The sequence below is a fragment of the Pisolithus orientalis genome (genome assembly GCF_024613125.1).
Source record: "Pisolithus orientalis strain OTSU chromosome Unknown F5J12scaffold_36, whole genome shotgun sequence".
NCBI classification, from domain to species: domain Eukaryota; kingdom Fungi; phylum Basidiomycota; class Agaricomycetes; order Boletales; family Pisolithaceae; genus Pisolithus; species Pisolithus orientalis.
The window spans coordinates 4,214-25,728 of NW_026260817.1; the positions used below are offsets into that span (position 1 = coordinate 4,214).

Genomic DNA, 21,515 nt, shown 5'->3' on the forward strand with positions numbered 1-21,515 from the left:
TGCCTTCGAAAGCATGGTCTTTATGCCAAGCCAGAGAAGTGTGAGTTTCACTCTGACTCCATTGAGTATGTTGGTATGTTCTTTCTCCCTCCAGTCTCACCATGTCTGCTGAGAAGGTTCAGGCAGTCTGTGACTGGCCTGAGCCACAGAAGGTGCGAGACATCCAGTCTTTCCTTGGCTTTGCAAACTTCTACAGACAATTCATTAACAACTACTCTGACATTGTCATTCCACTCACTGCCTCACATGAAAAGGGGTTCCTTGGAACTTTTCCAAGGAGTGTCACTCTGCCTTCCTCCACCTGAAGGATGCCTTCAGCTCTGCTCCTGTCCTCACACACTGGGTTCCTGATGCTCCACTCACAGTTGAAACTGATGCCTCCGACTATGCCATTGCCAGCATTTTGTTGATCACCTGCTCCGATGGTGAACTCTGCCCAGTTGCTTTCTACTCCCATACCATGGCCATGCCAGAACTCAACTAGATACCCACAACAAGGAGCTGTTGGCTATCTTCAAGGCTTTCTGCCATTGGCAGCATTACCTGGAAGGTTCTGCCTTACCTGTCGACATGGTGACAGACCACAAAAACCTTGAGTATTTCTCCACCTCTAAGGTCCTCACTTGTCGACAGGCCCACTGGTCAGAGTACCTTTCACAGTTTAACCTTTTGTCTGCTTCTGACCTGGCTGCCTGGGAGCCAAGCCCAATGCACTCACATGACATTGGGATGTCTACCCAAAAGGGGGGATAGGGACTATGTGCAGGTAAATCCTCACAATCTCTGCCCTATGTTTACACAGGAGCAACTCACATTGTCCCTCCATACCACTACCCTCGTGGCACCCATGCTCCATGCCATGGTCTTTGATGTTGAGTGCTTGCACTCTGACATCATCTTCGCCCTACCATCCGACCCTGTCTCTGCCAGCCATCTTCCAACCCCAACTAAGCCTTGGTGGTCCCTGGACTCTGATGGTCTACTCTGCCTTGACAGTCACATCTTTGTCCCTGACATTGATGACCTCTGCCTTTGAGTGCTTCAGTTCAAACATGACCATCCTCTAGCAGGTCCATTTCAGGCAAAACCACACCCTGGCACTCGTCCACAGGGACTACATGTGGGCCTAACCTCTGCTCTGACATGAAAGAATACATCAGGTCCTGCACCACCTGTGGATGGAGTAAAACTCTGCATCACTGCCCTTATGGCCTACTAAAGCAACTCCCTGTCCCAGAGGAGACCTTGGAACTCTGTCTCCATGGACTTCATCGAACCACCTCCCCAACCCCGATGGCTACTCCACCATACTCGTGGTGGTGGACTGCCTCTCAACGCAAGCAGTGTTTGTCCCCCACCCACGATGCCATCACCCTCCACCAAACTCACTAAGCTCTTCCTTACCCATGTCTTCTCCAACCATGGAGTACCAGGCTAATGTCACCTCTGACAGAGGTCCTGAGTTTGTCTCACACTTCTTCTGCTCTCTAGGAAAGGCCCTTGATATGCATCTTCACTTTACTTCAGGTTACCACCCAGAAGGCAGTGGCCAGACCAAGCAAATGAACCAGACCCTTGAGCAGTACCCTTGTGTCTACTGCAACTACCAACAAGACAACTGGGCTGAGCTGTTACCTCTAGCAGAGTTTGCTTTCAACAATGCACCAAGTGCAACTACTGGAGTTTCTCCCTTCTTCGCTAACAAGGGATACCACCCAAACCTGTCTGTGGTCCCTGACCAAGACTTCACCTCTCCAAGGGCTCATGACTATGTCATTGAGCTCTCTGCCCTTCATGACTTCCTCTGCTCCAAAATGTCTGCCACTCAGCAGCGCTACCAGGGTTCCAGTGGATGCCAGACGCATACCTCCACCTGGGTTTAAGGTTGGAGAACAGGGCCTACGTCAAAGCCAAGTACTTCAGCTCCACTCATCCTTCAGAAAAACTCTCCAAAAGGTACTTAGGTCCATTCACCATCTTGGCCAGGCTGGGTATGCACTCTGTCACCCTTAAGCTCCCTGATTCTATGTGCTCAGTACATCCAGTCTTCCATGTCTCACAACTGGAAGCTGCAGTGGTTAACCCTTTCCCAACCGACAACAACCTCCACCTCCACCAGTGGATGTTGATGGCAACCTTGAGTACAAGTGTCAGAGATACTTTGACTCCAAGGTGGACCGCCATCACCACCACTGTCAACGTCTTGTATCTAGTCCGCTGGGCTGGTTACAAGAACACTGACAAGGGAAACCTCTTGGTTGCTTGCAACCGAGCTGGACCACACTTCCGACATAGTCTCTGCTTTCCACAAATGCTATCTGCACAAACCTGGCCCATGTCAACCTCTGCCATAGTACTCCACCCAGATAACCCTCCTCCATGGGTTGGCTCCGCCCCTTATCAGACTACCTTAAGTACTTTAGAATTTTCTCCACTTGACTGTTTCACTTCTCAGAATCACAAATGAGGTCACAGGTCTATTTTGTGGTAGTACAAAATATACAAAACAAAAAGAAAAAAAAAAAAGTCTACTCTACTCTTCCATCACTTGCCCTCCACCACCCTCCTGTCCTTCTCCATCTTCCAGCTCTCTTCCAACTTCTTCCTCTTCCTCGTTGTCCCCCTCCACACCTTTGTCCCTGTCCTCTGGTGCCTCTGACTGAGGTCACTTCCATCCTCCTCCTGCATGCTCGAACTCAGCCATCCTGGCCTCACACATGTCCTCCCTCCACCTCATCTCCACCCATTCTGCCCACTCGCAGTACAGCCCCCACTCATTGGCTGTCTGCTCCACAGCCTCTGCCATCTGCTCCACTGCTCTTGCCATCCTCTTGAAGGCTGTTGCAGCCTTCTTGTGCGCCTCTGCATACCTCTCTGCAGCCTGCAGCTGCTGCTCCTGCTCCCACTCTGCCCACCAGGAAGGGGCCCCTGCTCCTGAGGGTCCCTCGTGCAGTATCTCTGGCTCCTCCTTGTCCACACCACCTACCTCCCACTCGTCATCCACTTCCTCCGTCTCTGTCGCTCTCTCCTTCCCCTTCCCTTGCAACCTTTTCTTCTTCTCCCCTCAGGAACTTCCTGTCCCCACCCTCTTCTGCAAGGGCCCTGCCACCACATCCTCTTTTGTCCAACTACACACCTTTTTCTTGTTTTGGCAGGGCACACAGGCCCTGGTCTTGCCTTGTCCTGGCTCACACTGCCCCACTGTCAGACTCACTGCACAGTGAGTACAGGGGGGCTGCCTGGTCGTGGTGACCACCACAGAGGTCCCAGGGACCCTCTGGACAGTGTTGATGTCATACACCATGCCACATAGTCTAATGAAGGTGGAACTGTGAGTCATCTCCGCCTGACTCATAATGCTCTGCCACTCACCTTTGTGCAGCCTTGTCCTGTCTGGCCCATGCCCTCTCCTCAGAGGCCCTCTGCCTCTGCTTTTCTGCCTCCTTCTCTGCCTCCTTCTTCCTTTGGGCCTCCTCTTCCTCCTCTGCTCTCTTCCTCTGCTCTGCCTCCAACCTCTCCTCCTCTGCCTTCTGCCTTTTGGCCTCCTCACACTTGGCCTTGCACTCTGCCTCATGCTCTCTCTCTCTCTGCTCAGTCTCCTCTCATCAGTGCACCTTCTCTATGGACTTCTCCCATTTGGTGTCAGTGGAGTTGTCAGTAAGGACAACCAGTTCATCATCCATGACTTGGGAGTAGTTGTGGACATGACTGGGGGTTGGCTGGGGGGTTTTGCTCTGGTGCTGGGAGGACATGATGATGTGGAGAAAGGACAAAGGTTCGGTACCCTAACATGTGTTTTTAAGTGGTTCTTCAGACTCTGATGGAGTTCCACTGTGGCTAAAGTCATTGTCCTCGAGGTGTCAAGGTGGTTTCAAATGATTGACTCGTGTTGATCTCACCTCGTACATGCAGCCTTCAGGGGTTCAGGCCCTAGGAGGAGGGCACTGTCATGGTCATGCATTTGTCCTAGGTCCTCACTCACTCCACACCCCTTTCTGCCAGTTGTTCACTCACTAATGCACCAACTCTGCCCAACTTCTGTCAGTTGTGAGCTGTTCTCTGCTCCAGCTGCTGTCAGAGTTACACTGCTCCCCTACTGGACTGAGCAGACTGTTCTCTGAGGAGTCATGTGACTACCTTTGGACTCCTCCCTGACAGGTCGCAGTCAGGTACTCTGCAGTGTGCACACTGCATGGTCCAGTGCCTGGACTGTTTCCTTTTCTGGATGTTCTATGTTACCCATTTGTATGCCCTCCATCTACCCTTCATTCATCATCTAGGAAGTTTTACTTGAAAATTGCTGGGTCCCTGTATATCAGTTCCAGTTCCGGTTACTGTACCTTTGTGGTAGTATAAAAGCATGTATCATACTCCATCATTCCTCAGTATGAATATTGATGTAGTTCCTACTCCCTCTGCCTCCATCTTCCACCTATCAGAGTTACCTCTGACTGTCTGTCTGTACTCCCCCTCTGAAATACAAGGGCTGAGATCGTGCAAGGGGGTAGCACATGAGCTAAACCCGATGCCCCCACTTCGCTCCACCCTTACCTCGGCAGATTTTGTTCCTGCCAACACTCTGCCAGTTGGAGTTCTACTCTTTCTGTTGGAATTTCTCCTGAACCTCTCCCCAGACCTCAACAAGTGTTGGAGTTTGTCAGAGTAGGCCCAGACTTGACAAAAAGCAGAAGTGAGCAAGCACAGGTGACCAGAAAGCTGTCATAAGTGTTGGACCTTCATCACAATGGCCAAGGGGAGTGTCTAGAGGTTATGTGATGGCAGGGGAAGTGATTTGACTGAAAAGGATGGAGTGTTGGGCAACCTGGAGTGCAGAGGGTGTCAAAGATGCTTGAGAGGGGTCACATTTGCATTGCTTTTGTTGCAAAGCCTATAGACACTTAGTAGACCTCCTATTGACACCACACACACACTCCTAGTGTGGGGAGATTGCTCTCCCCACAACAGTCTTGGATGATCTCCATTCCTAAGATTCATTGTCCCTTGCCCAAATCTGATAGGTCATACTCTGAGGAGAGTTGAGTCTTGAGCTGGTTAATAGCATCACAGTTCTTTGACAAGATGAGTTTATCATCCACATAGACAGCAACTATAGTCTGAACTCCATTTTTGAATTTGTAGAACAAACTGTGGTCTGCATTGCTGTGCATGAAACCCAGGGCTTTGAAAACTTCCCTCAAGTGGGTATACCAAGCCTTTGGAGCTTGTTTTAGGCCATAAAGGGCATGGTGAAGGTGCCAAACAATGTCTGCAGATTTACAGAACCCAGGAGGAGGTCAAAGGAAGACCTCTTTGTCAAATTTTCCATTCAGGAAGGTTGACTTGACATCAATTTGGTGTAATTCAAGGTCATACTTGGCTTTGAGAGCAAGCAAGATTGAAATAGTAGTAAACTTCACAATGGGGACAAAAGTATCAGTATATTCCACTCCATAAATTTGAGTGAACCCCCTAGCAATGAGACATGCCTTATACTTCTTGATGTTGCCCATTGGTCCTCGCTTTACTTTGTATACCCATTTCAAATCAATGATCTTTTGATCTGAGGGCTGTTCAACCTCCTCATACAGCCTGAGCTTCTGAAACATGTTCAGCTTGTCCACCATTGCTGCATACCAACAATTGCCATCTGGGTGATTTACAGCATCCTCAAACATTGTAGGCTCATCATTGCATGCAGAACTCACTTGGTAAGCTGTGTGGTCTTGTTGATTCAAGTCAATGCTTTTGCCTGACTGCTGCATCTCAACCTTGCACTCAGCCACTCCCCCACCATGAACCTCTGTCCTTCCATTGTCTCTCTCAGCATTCCCATGGTCCTTTTCCCTTGTCAATGTTGACCTCTGGTTAGCATTGACAAAATATCTTGGGTCATCATCTTGAACTGGAGCCTTTCTGGTCCTAGAGGATCTCCTGACCTCAGCAAGTGGTAGTGGCTGTGGATATGGCACTGGAGGACCTCTGGACATTGTAGGATGTCTTGCTGTTGTTCGATTTTCCCTCTGGGAGATTTCTGGGTGAGTTCTAGGCATTTCTACCACAGAACTTGGCTCATCTGACTGATTTGGCTCATTTTCAGCCTCTGTGGGCTTGATCATTGATTGTCCTTGATAAGGACCCATCAGAGCACCTCCCTGGCTCCCTGTGGTTGTGATGAGACCTAACAACAGGGTTTGTTGTAGGCTCACACCAAGAACCAAAGAAGAAAGAAAGAGAAGAAGAGAGGAGGTAAGTTTAGAAGCAGGAGACTTCAGGACTCATAGACCCAAATGAACTAGCTTAGAGCTAGCCTGGGGATTGAGCAATGGTACTTATAATATAGTACATGTGGCAATGGCAAGGTGTACATGAGGTCTGTGACATCATGGTGATGTCATGATGGTATCATAGTGGAGCAGAACATACTAGAAGGCAGGCATGTGGTGGCAGCAAGGTGAGGTCCAGACCAGAGTCCAGACTGAGTCCAAGCAGATAAGATAAGATGAAAAGATTAGATAAGATGGAAAGGAAAAAAGGAAAAGAAGAAAAGTGTACATATCATAACACTATCCCCTCCTTAGAAATTGACTTCCAGGTGATTAAAGGTAGGGACAGTGTCCATAAAGTTCTCAAGAGGGTGGAAGAGGGAGGCAAAGAGAGAGGAGTCCATGCCACAGAGTTTATGAGGGGCAGAGGGTTGTGGTGGTAGAAACCTTTGATGGCAGCAGGGGCAGACTTTATGGTGGACTCAGGCTCCCAGGTGCAGTCCTTGTCATGGTACCCCTTCCAATGTACCAAGTACTCAAGCCTGTTCTGTTTGAGGTGAGAGTCAGCAACATACTCAACCTCAAACTCTTCATCACCCTCATGGCCCACTACCAGTCCAGGGCAAGTGACAACCTGTCCCTCAAGTGGTCCCTTGTGCAGTTTGACCCATGAAACATTCATCATGGAGTGGATTTTAAGGGTTTTAGGAAGTTTCAGTGCAACTGCATTTGGTTTGAGTGAGACTACCTTATAGGAACCAATCCAATGTTCAGTGAGTTTTCTTGAGGGGTGACCAGAGAGTGAGATATGCAATGTTTCCAACCAGATGATGTCACCAACAGAGTAGACTGGGGCTTCTGAATGGTGTGCCTTGGAGTTGAGCCTCATCCAATCTGCAGTCCTCTCCAGGGCCCTTTTGGTATCCTCCAGAACCTTGGCAAAGTCAATGGTGTTGTCAGTGGCTGCCTCTGCCTTTGACAGGAAGGGTTCAACTCCCATGTGTGGGGAGTAGGAATGAGTAACTGAGAAGGGTCTCCTGCCAGTTGACTCCTGGCACTTGTTATTGTAGGAGAACTGGGTGACCTTTAGCCAAGAGGGCCAGGAGTCCTGGTTGAGCCACTCAGCTTGCCCATCAGTCTGAGGGTGGAAGGCAGTAGAGAGTTTGGGCTTAACACCAAGCATTCTGCAAAGCTCCATGGTGAAGGTGCTTGTGAACTGAGGGCCTCTATCAGATATGACAGTTGAGGGTAGGCCATGTTGGGTCCAAACATGATCCCTGAAAAGCTCCACAGTCTGGAGGGAGGAGACACCCTTAGTAGTGAGGGTGAACACCACCTCCTTGGAGAACCTATTGACCACCACTATAACATTGTCAAAGCCCTGTGCCTCTGGTAGCTCCATGAAGTCAACCAAGATGTTGGTCCAGGGTTTCTCAGGGATGGGGTTGGGGAAGAGTTTACTGGTGGGGGGAACCCTGAAGCTTTTGGCCATCTGGTAATGATGGCAGGCAGCCACATACTCTTTTACAGAGGCAGGCATGCCTGGCCAGACATAATTGTGAGAAACCAAATCCAAGGTTTTCTTCCACCCTGGGTGGCCAGCAACTGGGGTGTCATGATGTTTCTCCCAGCAGTGGACATGGACAGCCAGGGGAATGTAGACCTTTCCTGAACAAACATAAAGGCCATTCTGAAGGGTGGAACCCTCTGGTTGTGGCATAACCAAGGAAGTGGACTTCAAAGCAATGACCAGATCCATCTCCTCTCCAATGATCAGGGGAGAGGCAACCCTTGAAGGGTCAAGAAGAGTGACACCCTAGTTATCAGAACCCTTTTCTGGCTCATGATCCTCCTGTCTTGACAATGCATCTGCCTTGGCCTTGGATGAGCCAGGTTTGTACACCAGCTTATAGTTGAACCTGGCAAGGTACTGAGCCCAATGAGCCTTGCAATGGTCTAGATTCTGCACCTTCATGAAGTACTGGAGGTTAGAGTGATCTGTCCAGACCTCAAACTGATAGGGGGTGGCCTTGAGATAGTGACACCATGCCTCCAAGGCATGGATGATGGCAAGCATTTCTTAATTGAAAACCTGGTACAGTGACTCCAAAAACCCTTTCAATGTTTTCTCTAAATGGAGTTTGTGAAGTGTAGTGCGAAACAGGGTGGGAATTTTGCTTCGTGTCTCTAGGACCAAATTTAGTACTTGCCCTTGGCTACAGAACGGTACCTTTTTCACATGATTTGGCAGACGGGCAGTGGAGATATCATTGATTTAAAACTGCAATACCATTGAAAGGGTTTTTTCACTTTTGAATTGAAAAGGGTATTTGGAGAATGAGAAGCTGAGATCTCAGGATGGATGGGAAAATATGATTACATAATAAACCACATGATCTTCTAGATGATTTGTTAGCAAGCAAACAATGACAAACATTGTATTTGTATCATTAAACCTCCCTCTTTTACCACAACTCAAGAAATCATCTCTCTGCCTCACATGGACATGTTCTCAGGGAAATCTTATCAAATACTGGTTTCCATTACAGTACCATCTGTATAAATATGCTCTTAGAACCATTAGACCCTTAAAAAGCCTGCTGTCAGCCATTCCCTGCACTGTTTCCCCACCATGCCTGATGTTTTCTGGGACTAATCAGTGCTTGGAAGGCTGAAAATGTTATGGAGGTCAATCTGGCACCTCAGAACATGATGTATAAACCAATCTCCTCTCAAAAAATGCATTTCTGGCCCAGGGACACTGGTATGGAGGTTAGGGCAAGACAAAATCCTCTTCACCCTTGGGTGTCATCAGAAGGATGTGCTACTGAGCAGCCATGGAGCAGAACCCTGTGTTCCCACCTGTCCCTGAATATTGCCTTTGGTCACATGTGATTGAATAACCCTTCCCCAGTCATCCAAAGTTCAGATCAGAGCAAGATCTAGTGAACCTCCTTAGAGCCAGTTCAGAAACTGGTGTAGAGCATTGTTGAGCATTACCAACTCATGTTGGCTTGCTTGAGTCTGAAGGTCCCTCCACTAAAAAGGTGTGCCATGTGTGTTTGCACCTTGTTTTCCAAGGGCAACACCCCTGTACTGTATATAAATCACTGTACTTAGATAGCAAAAAAAAAGAAGACATCAGAGAGCCCCTCTTGCTCGCATTTTATCATCACTCAGTAATTCATTCAGCAGCTTCAATGGTTGAGACTTTATTAAGGGTTTAACTATCATCTACTTTGCTTATCCTTGTCTATCATCAATATACTTCACTCCAAGCCCTCCCTGAGTTCAGTGCAGCTTAGGACATCAAATTAAGTCATCATCCATCCTTCTGTAGGCTGACAGCAGTCTACCCCATTGCATTCTCTCACATTCCTGCTCCTTCTTCATCAGGAGCACCCCCAACCCTCAGCACTCATCTTTGAGTGTTGTAGCTTGCAAAAACCCTCCCAAAGAACAGGTTCTACCATCTAGGTACTGCATAGGCACATCACCACTCACTCTTTTTGTCTTTTGTGTTGGTTTTGGTTGGTTTTCACCACTGAACCACACTTTGACTCACACCGATTCTCTGACTAACCTGCTTGCTCAATTGCAGGATATGAGGGGACCAATGCCTCCCCCACTCGTTTGAAATGTACCTGTCAAGTCTTTTGACTTGGCAGCAGATGAGGACAATGGCACAAACTGTTTGACTTTTGGCATGCCAGAACAATCAGAGATGAGGGATCTCTTTGAAGAAATATGCAACAGTGAACATTTATTTGGTTCTATTCATGTGATCAGTGATATCCATCAATTATGTAGATGAACTTCCATCTGCACAGCAATCTCTTCAAATGGAATAATGGGAATTGGCACCTGTTCCACATTGTGATCAAGGTATGGGCATGAACTTAATCTGATAACCTTTGACATTGATAATTTTAGTCCTGAGCACCTTACATGCCACAGTATCTTGCTACCACAAAAACACCATTCCCAGTGACATGCCATTCGATCCCACCCTCAATAGGCACCTTGTGTGGGTTGCAAATGCCATTGTGAGAGAATTGGGCACAGCCGCAAGGGACCAGTATGGTGCAGCCTCTCAGGGCCTTCAACTTGTCAATATGCTCAATTTGATGGAAGTCATTCATTATCCATGTTCCACCTTTGAAAATTGTCCTGAGCCATTCATTGCCAACCAATCACACCCATCTTGCCAGTCTGTGGTAGAGATGGGTATCCTCTACTTGGTGTGCTGGATCAAGGTGGCCTCTGTACATCTGAAGCAGACTGCCAATATCATGGGATGGCCTGTGCATTGGTTTGCAAACCTAGCAATGGACTTGGTAGGTTTTACATCAATTTTTCACAATGTGGGACTGATACATAATTCCTTCAGAATCAGCTTAATAGCTTGATTCTGGTGATGGTGTTGCATGCCAGTTATACTCCTCCCCTCCTGGCATGCTACCATGTGTACCTCAGACACCAAGATGATGAGGTTAGCTTCCACAATCAAATGCAACTAATTCCCCTTAGCACATTTTGCATAATCAACAATATCAGCACCATCATCCTGCATTGGACCCCACATGCAGCTGATCCCAATTCCAGCTTTGCATTCCCTTGGTGGCTATATCATTTGGAGGAATACACAATGGATTCCCAAAGATTGCAAGGCAAGGGATTGTTTTCTGCAGCCTGGGATTTTTTTAAGGTATGCTGCTTATTCTCATCACTGCAAATAGTTGATGATGGCCCAGGGCTTATGGCCATTGCCTGAGGAGCCAATCACAGACTGTCTCAATGGCCATATCAAGGAGCAGGTAAACTACTGCATTGAAATATTTGGAAATATGCTGATGTTGTCAATGGTCAGGGTCAACAAATTGACCATTTCTATGCTAGGTGGTGGGCATTGTGTGGGTTGTTGGGCATGCCACTTCAATAGTTTACATGTTTTTGACTGTGGAGTTGGTTGTATATACATTGCTGTGAATGTCAATCATTTATGAGATACTGCCCATTCACATGATGTCTGAACCCCTGCCCATCTGCACAATGTCTGACAATTCACCCATCTGCATGATGGCCTGAGTAGGTTTACTTTTTTTGCAGTTTATGATGCACACCCTTTAGCTCTGAGTACCCACCCAATCTATGATGTTGAAGCACCTGCCCATTTGCAAAATCTTGGCAACACCACCTGTCCGAAGTTTGAGAGCCAGCATATCCTAATAAAATACAAGATCTGCATCACCTACTAAATCTTACATTAAATTTTGCAGCTTCAAATCAACAGTTCTCCAGTTGCAACTGGTCTAGGTAGTAGGTCATCCATCCATGGTGATTAACACATGGGACCATGCACTGACTGATGCACATTGGCACACATGTAGTATGCCAGGCATGCTCTGTCACCATCTAAAGCTCCCACCCCATGCTCCAATGCTGAACCTGAAAATGCAATGATCATCCCTGGGTTGTAGCACAGCTGCAGATTCAATGTTGGAATGACAAAGTCCAAGGGCAGGTAGTTGCCCATGGTTACCAGCATGTCATACCATGGATCCTGTCCATTGATATCCCTGTGGTAACAAGTTGCCTGATCCACCATCATGGACATGCTGCTATACATGGAGTTCCATATCAGCAGTATGCAGCTCATATCTGAATCTGCCTGCTGTTCCACCTGTTTGCAAAGGCAGATCAACACTTCCCAGCCATCTGCATACATTCATGGATGGAAGACATGCAGGATTGCAGATAACAGGGCATTGGTGTCAGACATTTGGTCAACCCATTCCCTTGTAGAAGTGTTTTCCATCCTGGATTTGAGCAGCCATGAGGCTTCTGGGAAGCCATTTTGGGGCTTCAAGATGGATGAGCACTTTATTCACAAGGCAAGAAATGATCACCCACCCCATGACCCTGTTGAAACCACGTGGGTGACAGGTTGATGGTGCCTTTCAACTCAGCATTATCATGGAAATATGACTTGACAGTCTGCCATGCCTGTGGGGAACCCTTTATGCTCTCCCACAGTGGTTCCCTCAGAAGATGAAGGCAGTTCCATAAGTCGGCCTGCCATTCAAGTCAGTAGAATATGAGATTCTGCATTTCCTTACCCTTCTTTTTGGGCTGAGAGCATCCAGCAAATACCATACACAGATAGTGTTTAAGTCAGTCACCAGAATGGACAGCTCAGTCAGTTCTGTGTATCTCTCAGCAGCTTCTGCATTGCAGGTTTTCCCACCCTGATTTTTCCTGATATTTACTGTGGAAAGATGAAAACTTCCATCACACCATTATGATGGACTTACTTGGGTGACAATAGGCCTGTGAGATTACTGACAATATGCAATCTGCTTCACATAACACCAGAAACAGAATCAATATATCTGGAAGGGCACAAGGTCTGCTGAATACCTCCTCTTGAAATCTGGCTTTCATGTATGACACAATGCAGTCTGTTAGTTCCATTTGCCATCTGTGGGGGGTTTTAGACATGTCATGCATAGTATTCATGCTTGGGGTGGATGAGGTCAGAGTTGTATAGTGGGTGAGCCACTTGCAGCTTGTTGCAAAATTATGGCATCTCAGGATGCTTGCCTCAATATTTTACTGTGATCTGATCAATATGTTGTGACACTATACATGTTGCTATTGACAGGCCTGCCCATGTGTTGTGACCATGTAATTGATATTGCTGAAAGGCCTGTCTTTATGTTGTGGCATGGGTGCATCTTACTAGATGGGCCTGTCCATGTGTTGTGACCCTGTAAATGATATATATTGAAGGGCCTGTCTTTATGTTGCAACAGGTACATCTTACTATGGACAGGCCCACCCATGTGTTGTGATGGTATAAATGGTATTACAGAAGGGCCTGTCCATATGTTGTGATGCTATAAATGACATTACTGATGGGCCTGTCTTTATGTTGTGGCAGGGATGCATCTTACTAGATGGGCCCATCTATGTGTTGTGACACTGTCAATGATATTACTGCTGGGCCCATCCTTATGTTGTGACAGGGGTATATTATCCCAAAGATGGGCCCTTCCATATGTTGCCAACTCTGTAATCTATCATAGAGGGGCCCCTCTTTATGTTGTGACCCTATAAAGCATATGATGGGTGGGCCCATCCTGATATTGTGACTGGGGTGCACCCTACCATGGATGGGCCTGTCCATGTCTTACAGTAGCTCAGCATACTTAATTGGTTGTGGGCCTGTCTATATGTTGCAGCATCCTTACCCTCCACAGGCCCTCCCATATGTTGTGGAATTATGCTTACAGGCCCATACATATGTTGCTCTCACTATAGGCCCTCAGGCCTGTCCATGTGTCATGGCTAATCTATTTAGACAGGCCCATTGCAGGGTCTATATAAGTGTTGGTATTTTGGCACACAGGCTACCTATATGTTGTGACTAAATGGACTACATGGGGTCAAGCTTCCAGACAATAATCCTGATGACAGGCCTGATGGTGGGGGCAATGGTGATGGGGATGACCCCAAAGACCCAGATGAGTCACCTGAAGACCCAGTCCTTGCCTTGACCAGAGCTATTCATGAACTTGCAAAATCTAGCATCTCATTCTATGCTAGGACTTCATGTCTAAAGTCTCTTTCTCTTGCAGAGACCTCATGTCCTTTCATTGGCTTCACCTACTCTCATCTTTGTCTTCACTGCTTTTGATTTGGACTGTGGGTTATTCATTCACAGGTTGTAATCATCTACTAGACTACTAGTAGTAGTACACTTTTTCAGTAATCACTACACTACAAAACATGCACTATAGGGCTATCCCATACTACTACCAACTTGTGGTGATTAAATTGGTAGTAGTTTACTAGCCCATTAGCCGATGACCCTAATCAATTACACTTTGTTGGTAATCAAAAATGCTGACTCTAGAGCTATTCTGTACTGCTACTGACTTGTGGTAATCAGATTGGTAGTAGTTTACTAGCCCACTAACCAACAATCCTAATCAAGTTCACTTTCTTGGTAATCAAAAAAGTGCACTCTAGGGCTATTCCATTCAACTATTAACTTGTGAGAATCAAATTGGTAGTAGTCTACTACAACAAACATTAAACTACACTACACTTTTTTGGTAGTCAAAAATGCAGACACTATATAGCACAACACTAATCAGGTAATCGAAAATGCAGACACTACCCAACCAACCACTACATTTTTGGTAGTGAAAAATGTAGAACCACAGGAAGTAGTCACAGAATGGTGATGTCATAATGAAAGTTGTAGTTGAAATGCAAAAATCCATGAGAGAAACACAAAATACTTGGAAAATCACAAGTCTTTCAACATATTATGTCATTAGATTGTGATGACATCATAAGTAATGTTATAGCTCCTGACAGGATGATCACAGTGGTGTGCTTGCTTCACCACAATTCACAAAAGTGGGTGAGCTACAGGCTAAAGAAGTTCTACTACTAAATCACTACCAACTCACTACCACCTAGCACTACCTGGTAGCAAGTAACAAGTGAAAATACCAACTGTACAGACTACCAACAATAGCTACCAAGCTCAGCAACCTACATGTGGGTGCCTGTGGGGGACTGTACTGCTGTGATGCTGTGGTGCTGTTGCACTGTGAGTCTGTAGGATGGTGTGGGACAGTGTGGGCCATGCTAGCCATGGGACCATTACACTGTGGGTGACCTGTAACACCCCATGAATACTGTGCTAAAACCAGGAATTTACTGATGCCTACAATTGCAACCTCATGTTCTGTGAACTTGCTCTCTCTTCAGCTCTGGAACTTGCATTTGAAGAGAAGAAAGAAGGTTCTGCAACTGTCAGTTCAGATGCAGAAGATCTAAGTTGGATATTGGAACTCTCAGATGACTCAGATGTAGAAGCCTAGTGTACAAATACTGTAGAAAATGAAAATCTCCATTTTTCTATAATTTACTATCACAGGCCCAAGCCCTCTGAAGCCAGGACCAATGCATCACTAATTGCATTTTAGAGTGGGGTAGCTGATAGAAACTTTGCAATCATGCCTACATGTGCAAACACTTGGACTTGATGCAAATCTGCATGCCATATTGATAGATGATGCATGATGTGTGTTAAGAGGTCACACAAAATGTACATTTCCGAGATTCACGTTGCAACAGGGGTAGCTATGGACATGCGATCAAAGGATCGATCGGATTATGAATATGTATGTCGCTACCGAGTCGCGGAGATAATTTACGTCCAGTTCTGTTTAGCTTACAGACCTACATATTGCTTGGCTTTGTCTGTTATCCGTGATGCGCCGCACGACTCCGGTGTCTCGAGCGAATAAAATACTGCTGGAATAAGAAAAACACGCAGAGTACTACTGTCTCCCCATCAACGATACAACGCCATGGTGTGCCCTGATGGTCCAATAAAAGTACCCACGAATGGGTGCTTGGTAACATATGCTATTATGCCCCCTTCCCCTCTTCTTCCAACACCGGGCGCCTGCGACTTACACACTCGCAGTTCCATCACGATGTTCTCTCCCCTCACCACTCTCTAGGCTACCTTCTTCATACACGACATCACGAGCCACATCTCGAGTACGCTCCTGCTCGCGTCCCTGCTCATCCGAGGCACGCGGACTCTCTAGTCCGCGCAACCCGAGACCCGGAAGGACGTCCAAAGCGGATGAACTGCGATCGTCATTACCGCCACCGTGGTTGTACGTCCGAGAGATTGGCTCTGGTTCGCTTTCGGGTCCATCGTCTTCACGCGGGGTGCGTTTCCAGTCTTTTTCGCGGTCGTTTGCTCTGCCTCGCCCAGGCCGTCTTTCGCGTCCTCTCCCCCTCTCGCTTCTTCTCTCCATCTCCCTCTCTCCATCCCTCCCTTCCCTGATGGCATCTCTCGTTTCCCTCGCCATTTCTGTGTCCCTTGTCGTACCGCTCACCCTGCCGTACCCCTGTAACGTCTTCACGATCGCGCAAAAATAAACGAGGCCCAAGAAGAAAAAGGCTGAGATGAGCACTCGGGGGCCAATTGCTGCGTTGGGGCTGAGTGGGGAAGGTGTGGCCGGATCTGTTGTGGACCCGGAGTGCCATACGAAAGCGAGGATAGAGACGATGAAAAATATCATGGACCTGCATATATGCGCGATGAGAAAGGGAGGAGGAAGGGAAGAGAGAGGGGGAGACGCACCAAGCCAGCCATATCCCGGGCAACGCCAGCATTACCCAGACGTTCCACAAAATGAATGTTGTGGTTCTCTGTGTTTCCTGTGCCCACCGCGTGGCCTTGTACATGCTTTTCATGGTGGCAAATCGGATGATGTAGACGCATCCGTACAAGAGGGACATGAGCGCGCAGGTGAGCGAGAGGAGTGCCGTCGTGCGTACGAGGGGGTCGTAGGACATTTCTTGGTTTTGGAACATGGACAGGATGGCTCTAAGAGAAGGTGTGATGAGATGGATGTGAGACGCATAGAATGTCACTTACGAGAGTAGTAGTGCGGAGACGATGTTGAGCGTCTTCCATTCTCGGAGGAGGGAATCGATGAAGGACTCCCAGGAACTCTTGAACCTGACCAGTGCAGGACCTACGTTTGCCGTAGTCCAGTCGTCCGAAAAAGGTAGACCGTGATCGTGATGATATACATTAGGCGTCTGTGGAATGGGGCTCATTCTTGCACGTCGATCCCAGGTACGGTTGCTGGCTTCACATGCACGGAGTAACCTGTCGATATCTGGCTGACTGACTTCGGCTTCTTCGAAGAGCCTCGCGATGCGCGAGAAATACAAGGAAGGGAGTCGTAGCATTAGGTGTAGGTATACTTGTCTTGGGAGCGTGTCTGTGATGAAATCCTTCGCGCGCTGAGCGTGTTTACGGATGCGGTCTCTAGGATTCGGACAGGGGAAGCAACAGAAAAAGAGGGATTCTTCGCACGCGACGGGGTCGACGAATGGGCGATGGCCCTGTTCGACGTCTGGACTGTTATATAACGAGAACCTGCGAAACCGCCTGCTGAAGGGGTCTACTGGTACGAAGGGCGTTTCGCGTTCACGTTCTTGGCGGTGAAGTCCCCACTGGAGTATGCCGCGGATGGGCGAGGTCGGTCGTGAGCGTGCTGCAGACCTTGGCGGGGAGTCGATCAGGCTGGGTGGTTTGCGTGGTGAGGCGGTATTTGGGGCATTGACGTTGACGCGTAGAGGAGATGACGAGGATGGAGAGGGACGAGTGGGGTCTGATGAACGCGTGTCTCTGAGGAGTGGGTGGTGGAGTTGAGAGTGGGGTGTGCGGGTGTTGGTGGGATATCTGTTGGGCGAGTCTGAGGCTGTGGATGGAAAGGGGGTCGACGAGGCCATTCTTGCTGGGTATTCTTGCAAGTCTTGAGTGGTATCGATGGTATTCCGGTGGTCCCCTTTGCTCTGGTGGTACTCCGGGGGAATGCAACGGCAGCCTCCCCCCTCCGACGTTCTTAGTCGGACTTAAATAAGGCGGCTGAACGGCACCTTCCAAATATATCCAGCTAGGGGCATGTGTATGAGGGCGTGACTAAGTGTGTCACGGCGTGACCTCATCGACCAACCGCAGACACTCAGTCGTCATCAAAAAATTCGAATGGACATTTTCGAAGCATGAATATACACCACGACCTGCGTGTCTCTCTTTTTTTTTATTGTTCTAGTTGATCCTCATTCTTATCGCGATGGAATGGCATTCGCTGAAGTCATCCATTACCTGACTTGTATTTGGAGTTGGTGATGGATCTGGGTGGATGAGCCATCCAAGGTCGACCAGCTGGGAGGATTCAGTGGCGACGGGGAGGCGGGGTGGTAGGGAATAGCCAAGGCCAAACACGACCAAACCAGGGTGGTCCCTCTGTCGACAACAGCAGACTCTGCAGCGAGGTCACCCGAGGCCGATTAAAGTTCCGTTGCATGACAGCCCCCTGAGATGTCACGTGACATACCGCCGGCATCTTCTTGGCGGCGTCGTTCTTCCGAGTCTGACAGGTACGTGTTTTGTACCATGAAGGTCATCGGGTTAGGTAGAGCAAGGATGTCATGTTGGTATCCTTGTTCACAATGAGGGTTTGTGAGGCGTGTGTACATGCAGTTTTCATTCGAGCTGTGCGACACTTTGTTCAGGTACGGAACAAAACCATAGAAGCACCGAGGCAGCGATGGCCCTTCTGATTTTTCTTTTCATTAAGCAACGAGTGTTAATAGATTGGCGGTTATCTGTTATCAATGGCCAAGTATGACCGTATTTGTTCTAGTATGATCATTTGGAATGTCACGACTGTTCAGCGGCGTTTTCTAAGATGGAAGAAGAAGGCGGAGACCCGTTGATACCACCAGGAGGGACACCAGAATACCCTCAAGATGTTTAAATACCCCCAGGACAGTAACCAACGAAAATAATATGGCCTCAGGATCGTCGACCACCTGTCCTCCGAGTCTATCCCCAGGCTCAAACTTACCTTTCAGACTCCCCAACAGTCCCGCACGTCACACCTCCTCACCCCTTCTGCTCCGTCAGGATGCCACTCCCTCCTCTTCAAGTGGTCTACGTATCCATATCCCAACTATCTCCACCGCGTCACAGCGCAGACAACCGGACTTGCAGAGATCACCAATCTCGCCCACATACAAGATTTCCCGGTGGGGACGTCACCGCCAGGAACCACCGTTCATACCTGTAGACCCCGTCAACCAGGGACTAGATATCAAACAGAGTCAGTCGATCCGGTCACGTCTCCCTTTTTTTTTGCTTCACCTGTTGAAATCCTATAGAACCAATTCGTAAATATGGGGCGAGGGATTGTCTCACAAATATGCTCAGGCAGGCATATCTGCTCTTGATGCTGGGACTTCCCTCCTTGTACTTCTCGAGGATTGCAAGGGTCTCCGTATCAACAGGTTGATCCGTGCATGCCAAGCCAATCAGGATCGGCGTGCAAGGATGAGCCCCATCCCACAGATGGCCAATGTACATCGTCACGATCACGGTCTACCGTTTTCAGATGACTGGACAACAGGAAACGAGAGTCAGCAGCTGATCAGATTCAAAAATTCGTGGGAGTCGTTCATCGATTCTCTCCTCCGAGAATGGAAGACGCTCAACCTCGTCTCCGCACTGTTACTGTCGTAAGTGATTGTCATATGTATGTATGTGTTACACCCGTTTTATCACATTATCTCTTAGAGCCACCCTGTCTATGTTCACGAACCAAGAAATCGCCTGCAACCCCGCCATACGCTCCATGGCACTGCTCTCGCTTACCTTCGCACTCATGTCCCTCTCATACGGGTGCATATACATCGTCCAATTTTCGACCATGAAAAGCATGTATAAGGCCACAAGGTGGGCGCAAGAAGTGCAGGGAACAAGTACAAATATACTTTGGAACGTCTGGATAATGCTGGCATTGCCTGGGGTGTGGTTGGCTTGGTACGTGATCGTGCTCTCTTCTGCCCCCCTCTCTGCTTTCCCCTTTACTTCTCATGCCGCATACATGCAGGTCCATGATCCTTTTTATTGCCTCTATCCTCGTGTTCGTATGGCGCTCCGGATCCACAACCGATCCATCTACTCCTTCCTCACTCCCCCCAACCGAAGCGTACACTACTAAGACGTTTGTTTCATTCTTTTTCTTCGTGGGCGGCATCTATTTTAGCGCCATCGTGAACACATTACACGGATATGGGAGGGTAAAGGGGGGGGAAGCGGTGGCAGAGGCGGCAGCGAGGGAAATGAGAGATCCCATAAGAGAAAGAAGAGAAAGCAGAGATGCAGACCGTGAGATGGAGATGGGGGCAACAGGCATAAAGGAGAAAGGGCATGAGAGAGCACTCGAACAAGACCAGAAGCACATCCCACGTGAAGACGACGGACACAAAAGCGAACTGTCGTCAGCTGTCGATGACAGTCACCACGGTTCATCTTCGTTGGATGTCCTGCCAGGTCTTTCGTTGGGTGGGTTAGGTGGGATGAGTCCCTGTATGTCGGATGAGCAGGAATTGGAGCACACACGGGATGTGGTTCATGATGTAGTGTATGAGGGAAGGAGCCCGGGCAGTGTCAAGGGGAAAAGTCGTGATGGTGCTGTGGGTGCATAAGTCACAGGGGCATACATACATTATCAAGTGCGTTTATTCAACTCATGAGTATACATACCATCACATTGTATCATATATCCAGTGGACATTCGTCAAGATACCTTGTATAGTACACTATGTCTTGTTCTTGTTCCAGGAACATTTAATATGCTCGAGACGCTCGAGTAACCATGTGACGTGCAAATTTGAGAACATACATGTATCAACGTAACGAGTGAGCAAACTTCGAGAATAACCTTGGGTGGGATCCCTGAGAAATGATTCAGAGGTGACCTGGTGATCAGTGATAGGTGAATTCTAAGGTTTAACGAGGTTTATGATATTAGAGGGTATCGTAGGGCTGCCGTTCCAGGGCATGGAGCCGTCTTGGTCTGGAAAGCATCTTCTGTGAGCCATGATTTCGCCGGCTCAGATGCTCTGGTAGCATGGAAAATCAGGCTAAATGACGAATGATCGAAAAAGAGGAGGATACGGTTTAGATGACAGCTAAGAAAATGGGGATATCAGCTATTCTTACGAAAATTCAACGCTTGCGCAACCAGGGTTTCCTGTGATTATCGTTTTCGTGATGCTTTGTAAGTTTGGAAGTCGACTTTCGTCCGTTCCTCCTTTCTGATCTGCGTAGTTACTTTCATTGTGGACACCTGGCCGTCGACCATTCATGCTAACAGTTGCTGTATGATGTATTCTAGTCATTTACGTAATGCCACGGTCACAATGTGACGTAACTTCATCCAGGCTGTGGCGGGGTTGCGTGGCCAGTCGACCGACCGCAGACAGTCGAGTGTAATGCAAAAAAGGTCAACAAAAATTCGTTTGCACATTTTTCGAAGGTTGAATTTGTACCACGACGACCCCATGAAGCTATCCTCATTTTCGGTGTCTCATTTTTTTCCTGTCTAGTTGATCCTCTCTGACCACGACGGGGTGGAATTGCATTATACCACCGTATGCATCCGCTATCTGACTCGTATTCCGTGGTGGGTGATGGATGGCGGTGGATGGGCCATCCAAAGGGCGACCAGCTGGGAGGATGAAGTAGGGACGGGGAGACGAGGGAGGTGGGGGAACAGCCACAGCCAAACACAACCAAACACAGGTGACAAACACAAAGACGGCTCAGTCGACGACGACAGCGACAACAAC

The 21,515-nt window shown here is 48.0% G+C and overlaps 3 protein-coding genes across 3 annotated transcripts; 2 read left to right on the plus strand and 1 right to left on the minus strand.

Annotated features, from left to right (window-relative positions):
• Positions 1-10,255: 10,255 nt before the first annotated feature.
• On the plus strand, positions 10,256-11,205 carry F5J12DRAFT_785337 (uncharacterized protein; the record flags this gene model as incomplete). The annotated part of the gene is made up of 4 exons (XM_051743223.1): positions 10,256-10,600; positions 10,654-10,971; positions 11,003-11,080; positions 11,134-11,205. The coding sequence occupies 4 exons, from the start codon at positions 10,256-10,258 to the stop codon at positions 11,203-11,205; spliced, it is 813 nt and encodes a 270-aa protein (XP_051596645.1).
• A 4,328-nt stretch (positions 11,206-15,533) lies between these two features.
• F5J12DRAFT_852910 (uncharacterized protein) lies at positions 15,534-18,032 on the minus strand. The gene is made up of 4 exons (XM_051746581.1): positions 17,937-18,032; positions 16,744-17,848; positions 16,447-16,692; positions 15,534-16,388 (listed from the first exon to the last, which is right to left on the minus strand). Exons 2-4 carry the CDS (start codon positions 17,607-17,609, stop codon positions 15,761-15,763), a joined length of 1,740 nt encoding a protein of 579 aa, XP_051596646.1. The 5' UTR covers positions 17,610-17,848; positions 17,937-18,032; the 3' UTR covers positions 15,534-15,760.
• A 1,198-nt stretch (positions 18,033-19,230) lies between these two features.
• Positions 19,231-20,369, plus strand: F5J12DRAFT_725551 (uncharacterized protein; the record flags this gene model as incomplete). Its single annotated transcript, XM_051741642.1, has 3 exons — positions 19,231-19,397; positions 19,456-19,701; positions 19,772-20,369. The coding sequence occupies 3 exons, from the start codon at positions 19,231-19,233 to the stop codon at positions 20,367-20,369; spliced, it is 1,011 nt and encodes a 336-aa protein (XP_051596647.1).
• Positions 20,370-21,515: the final 1,146 nt, after the last annotated feature.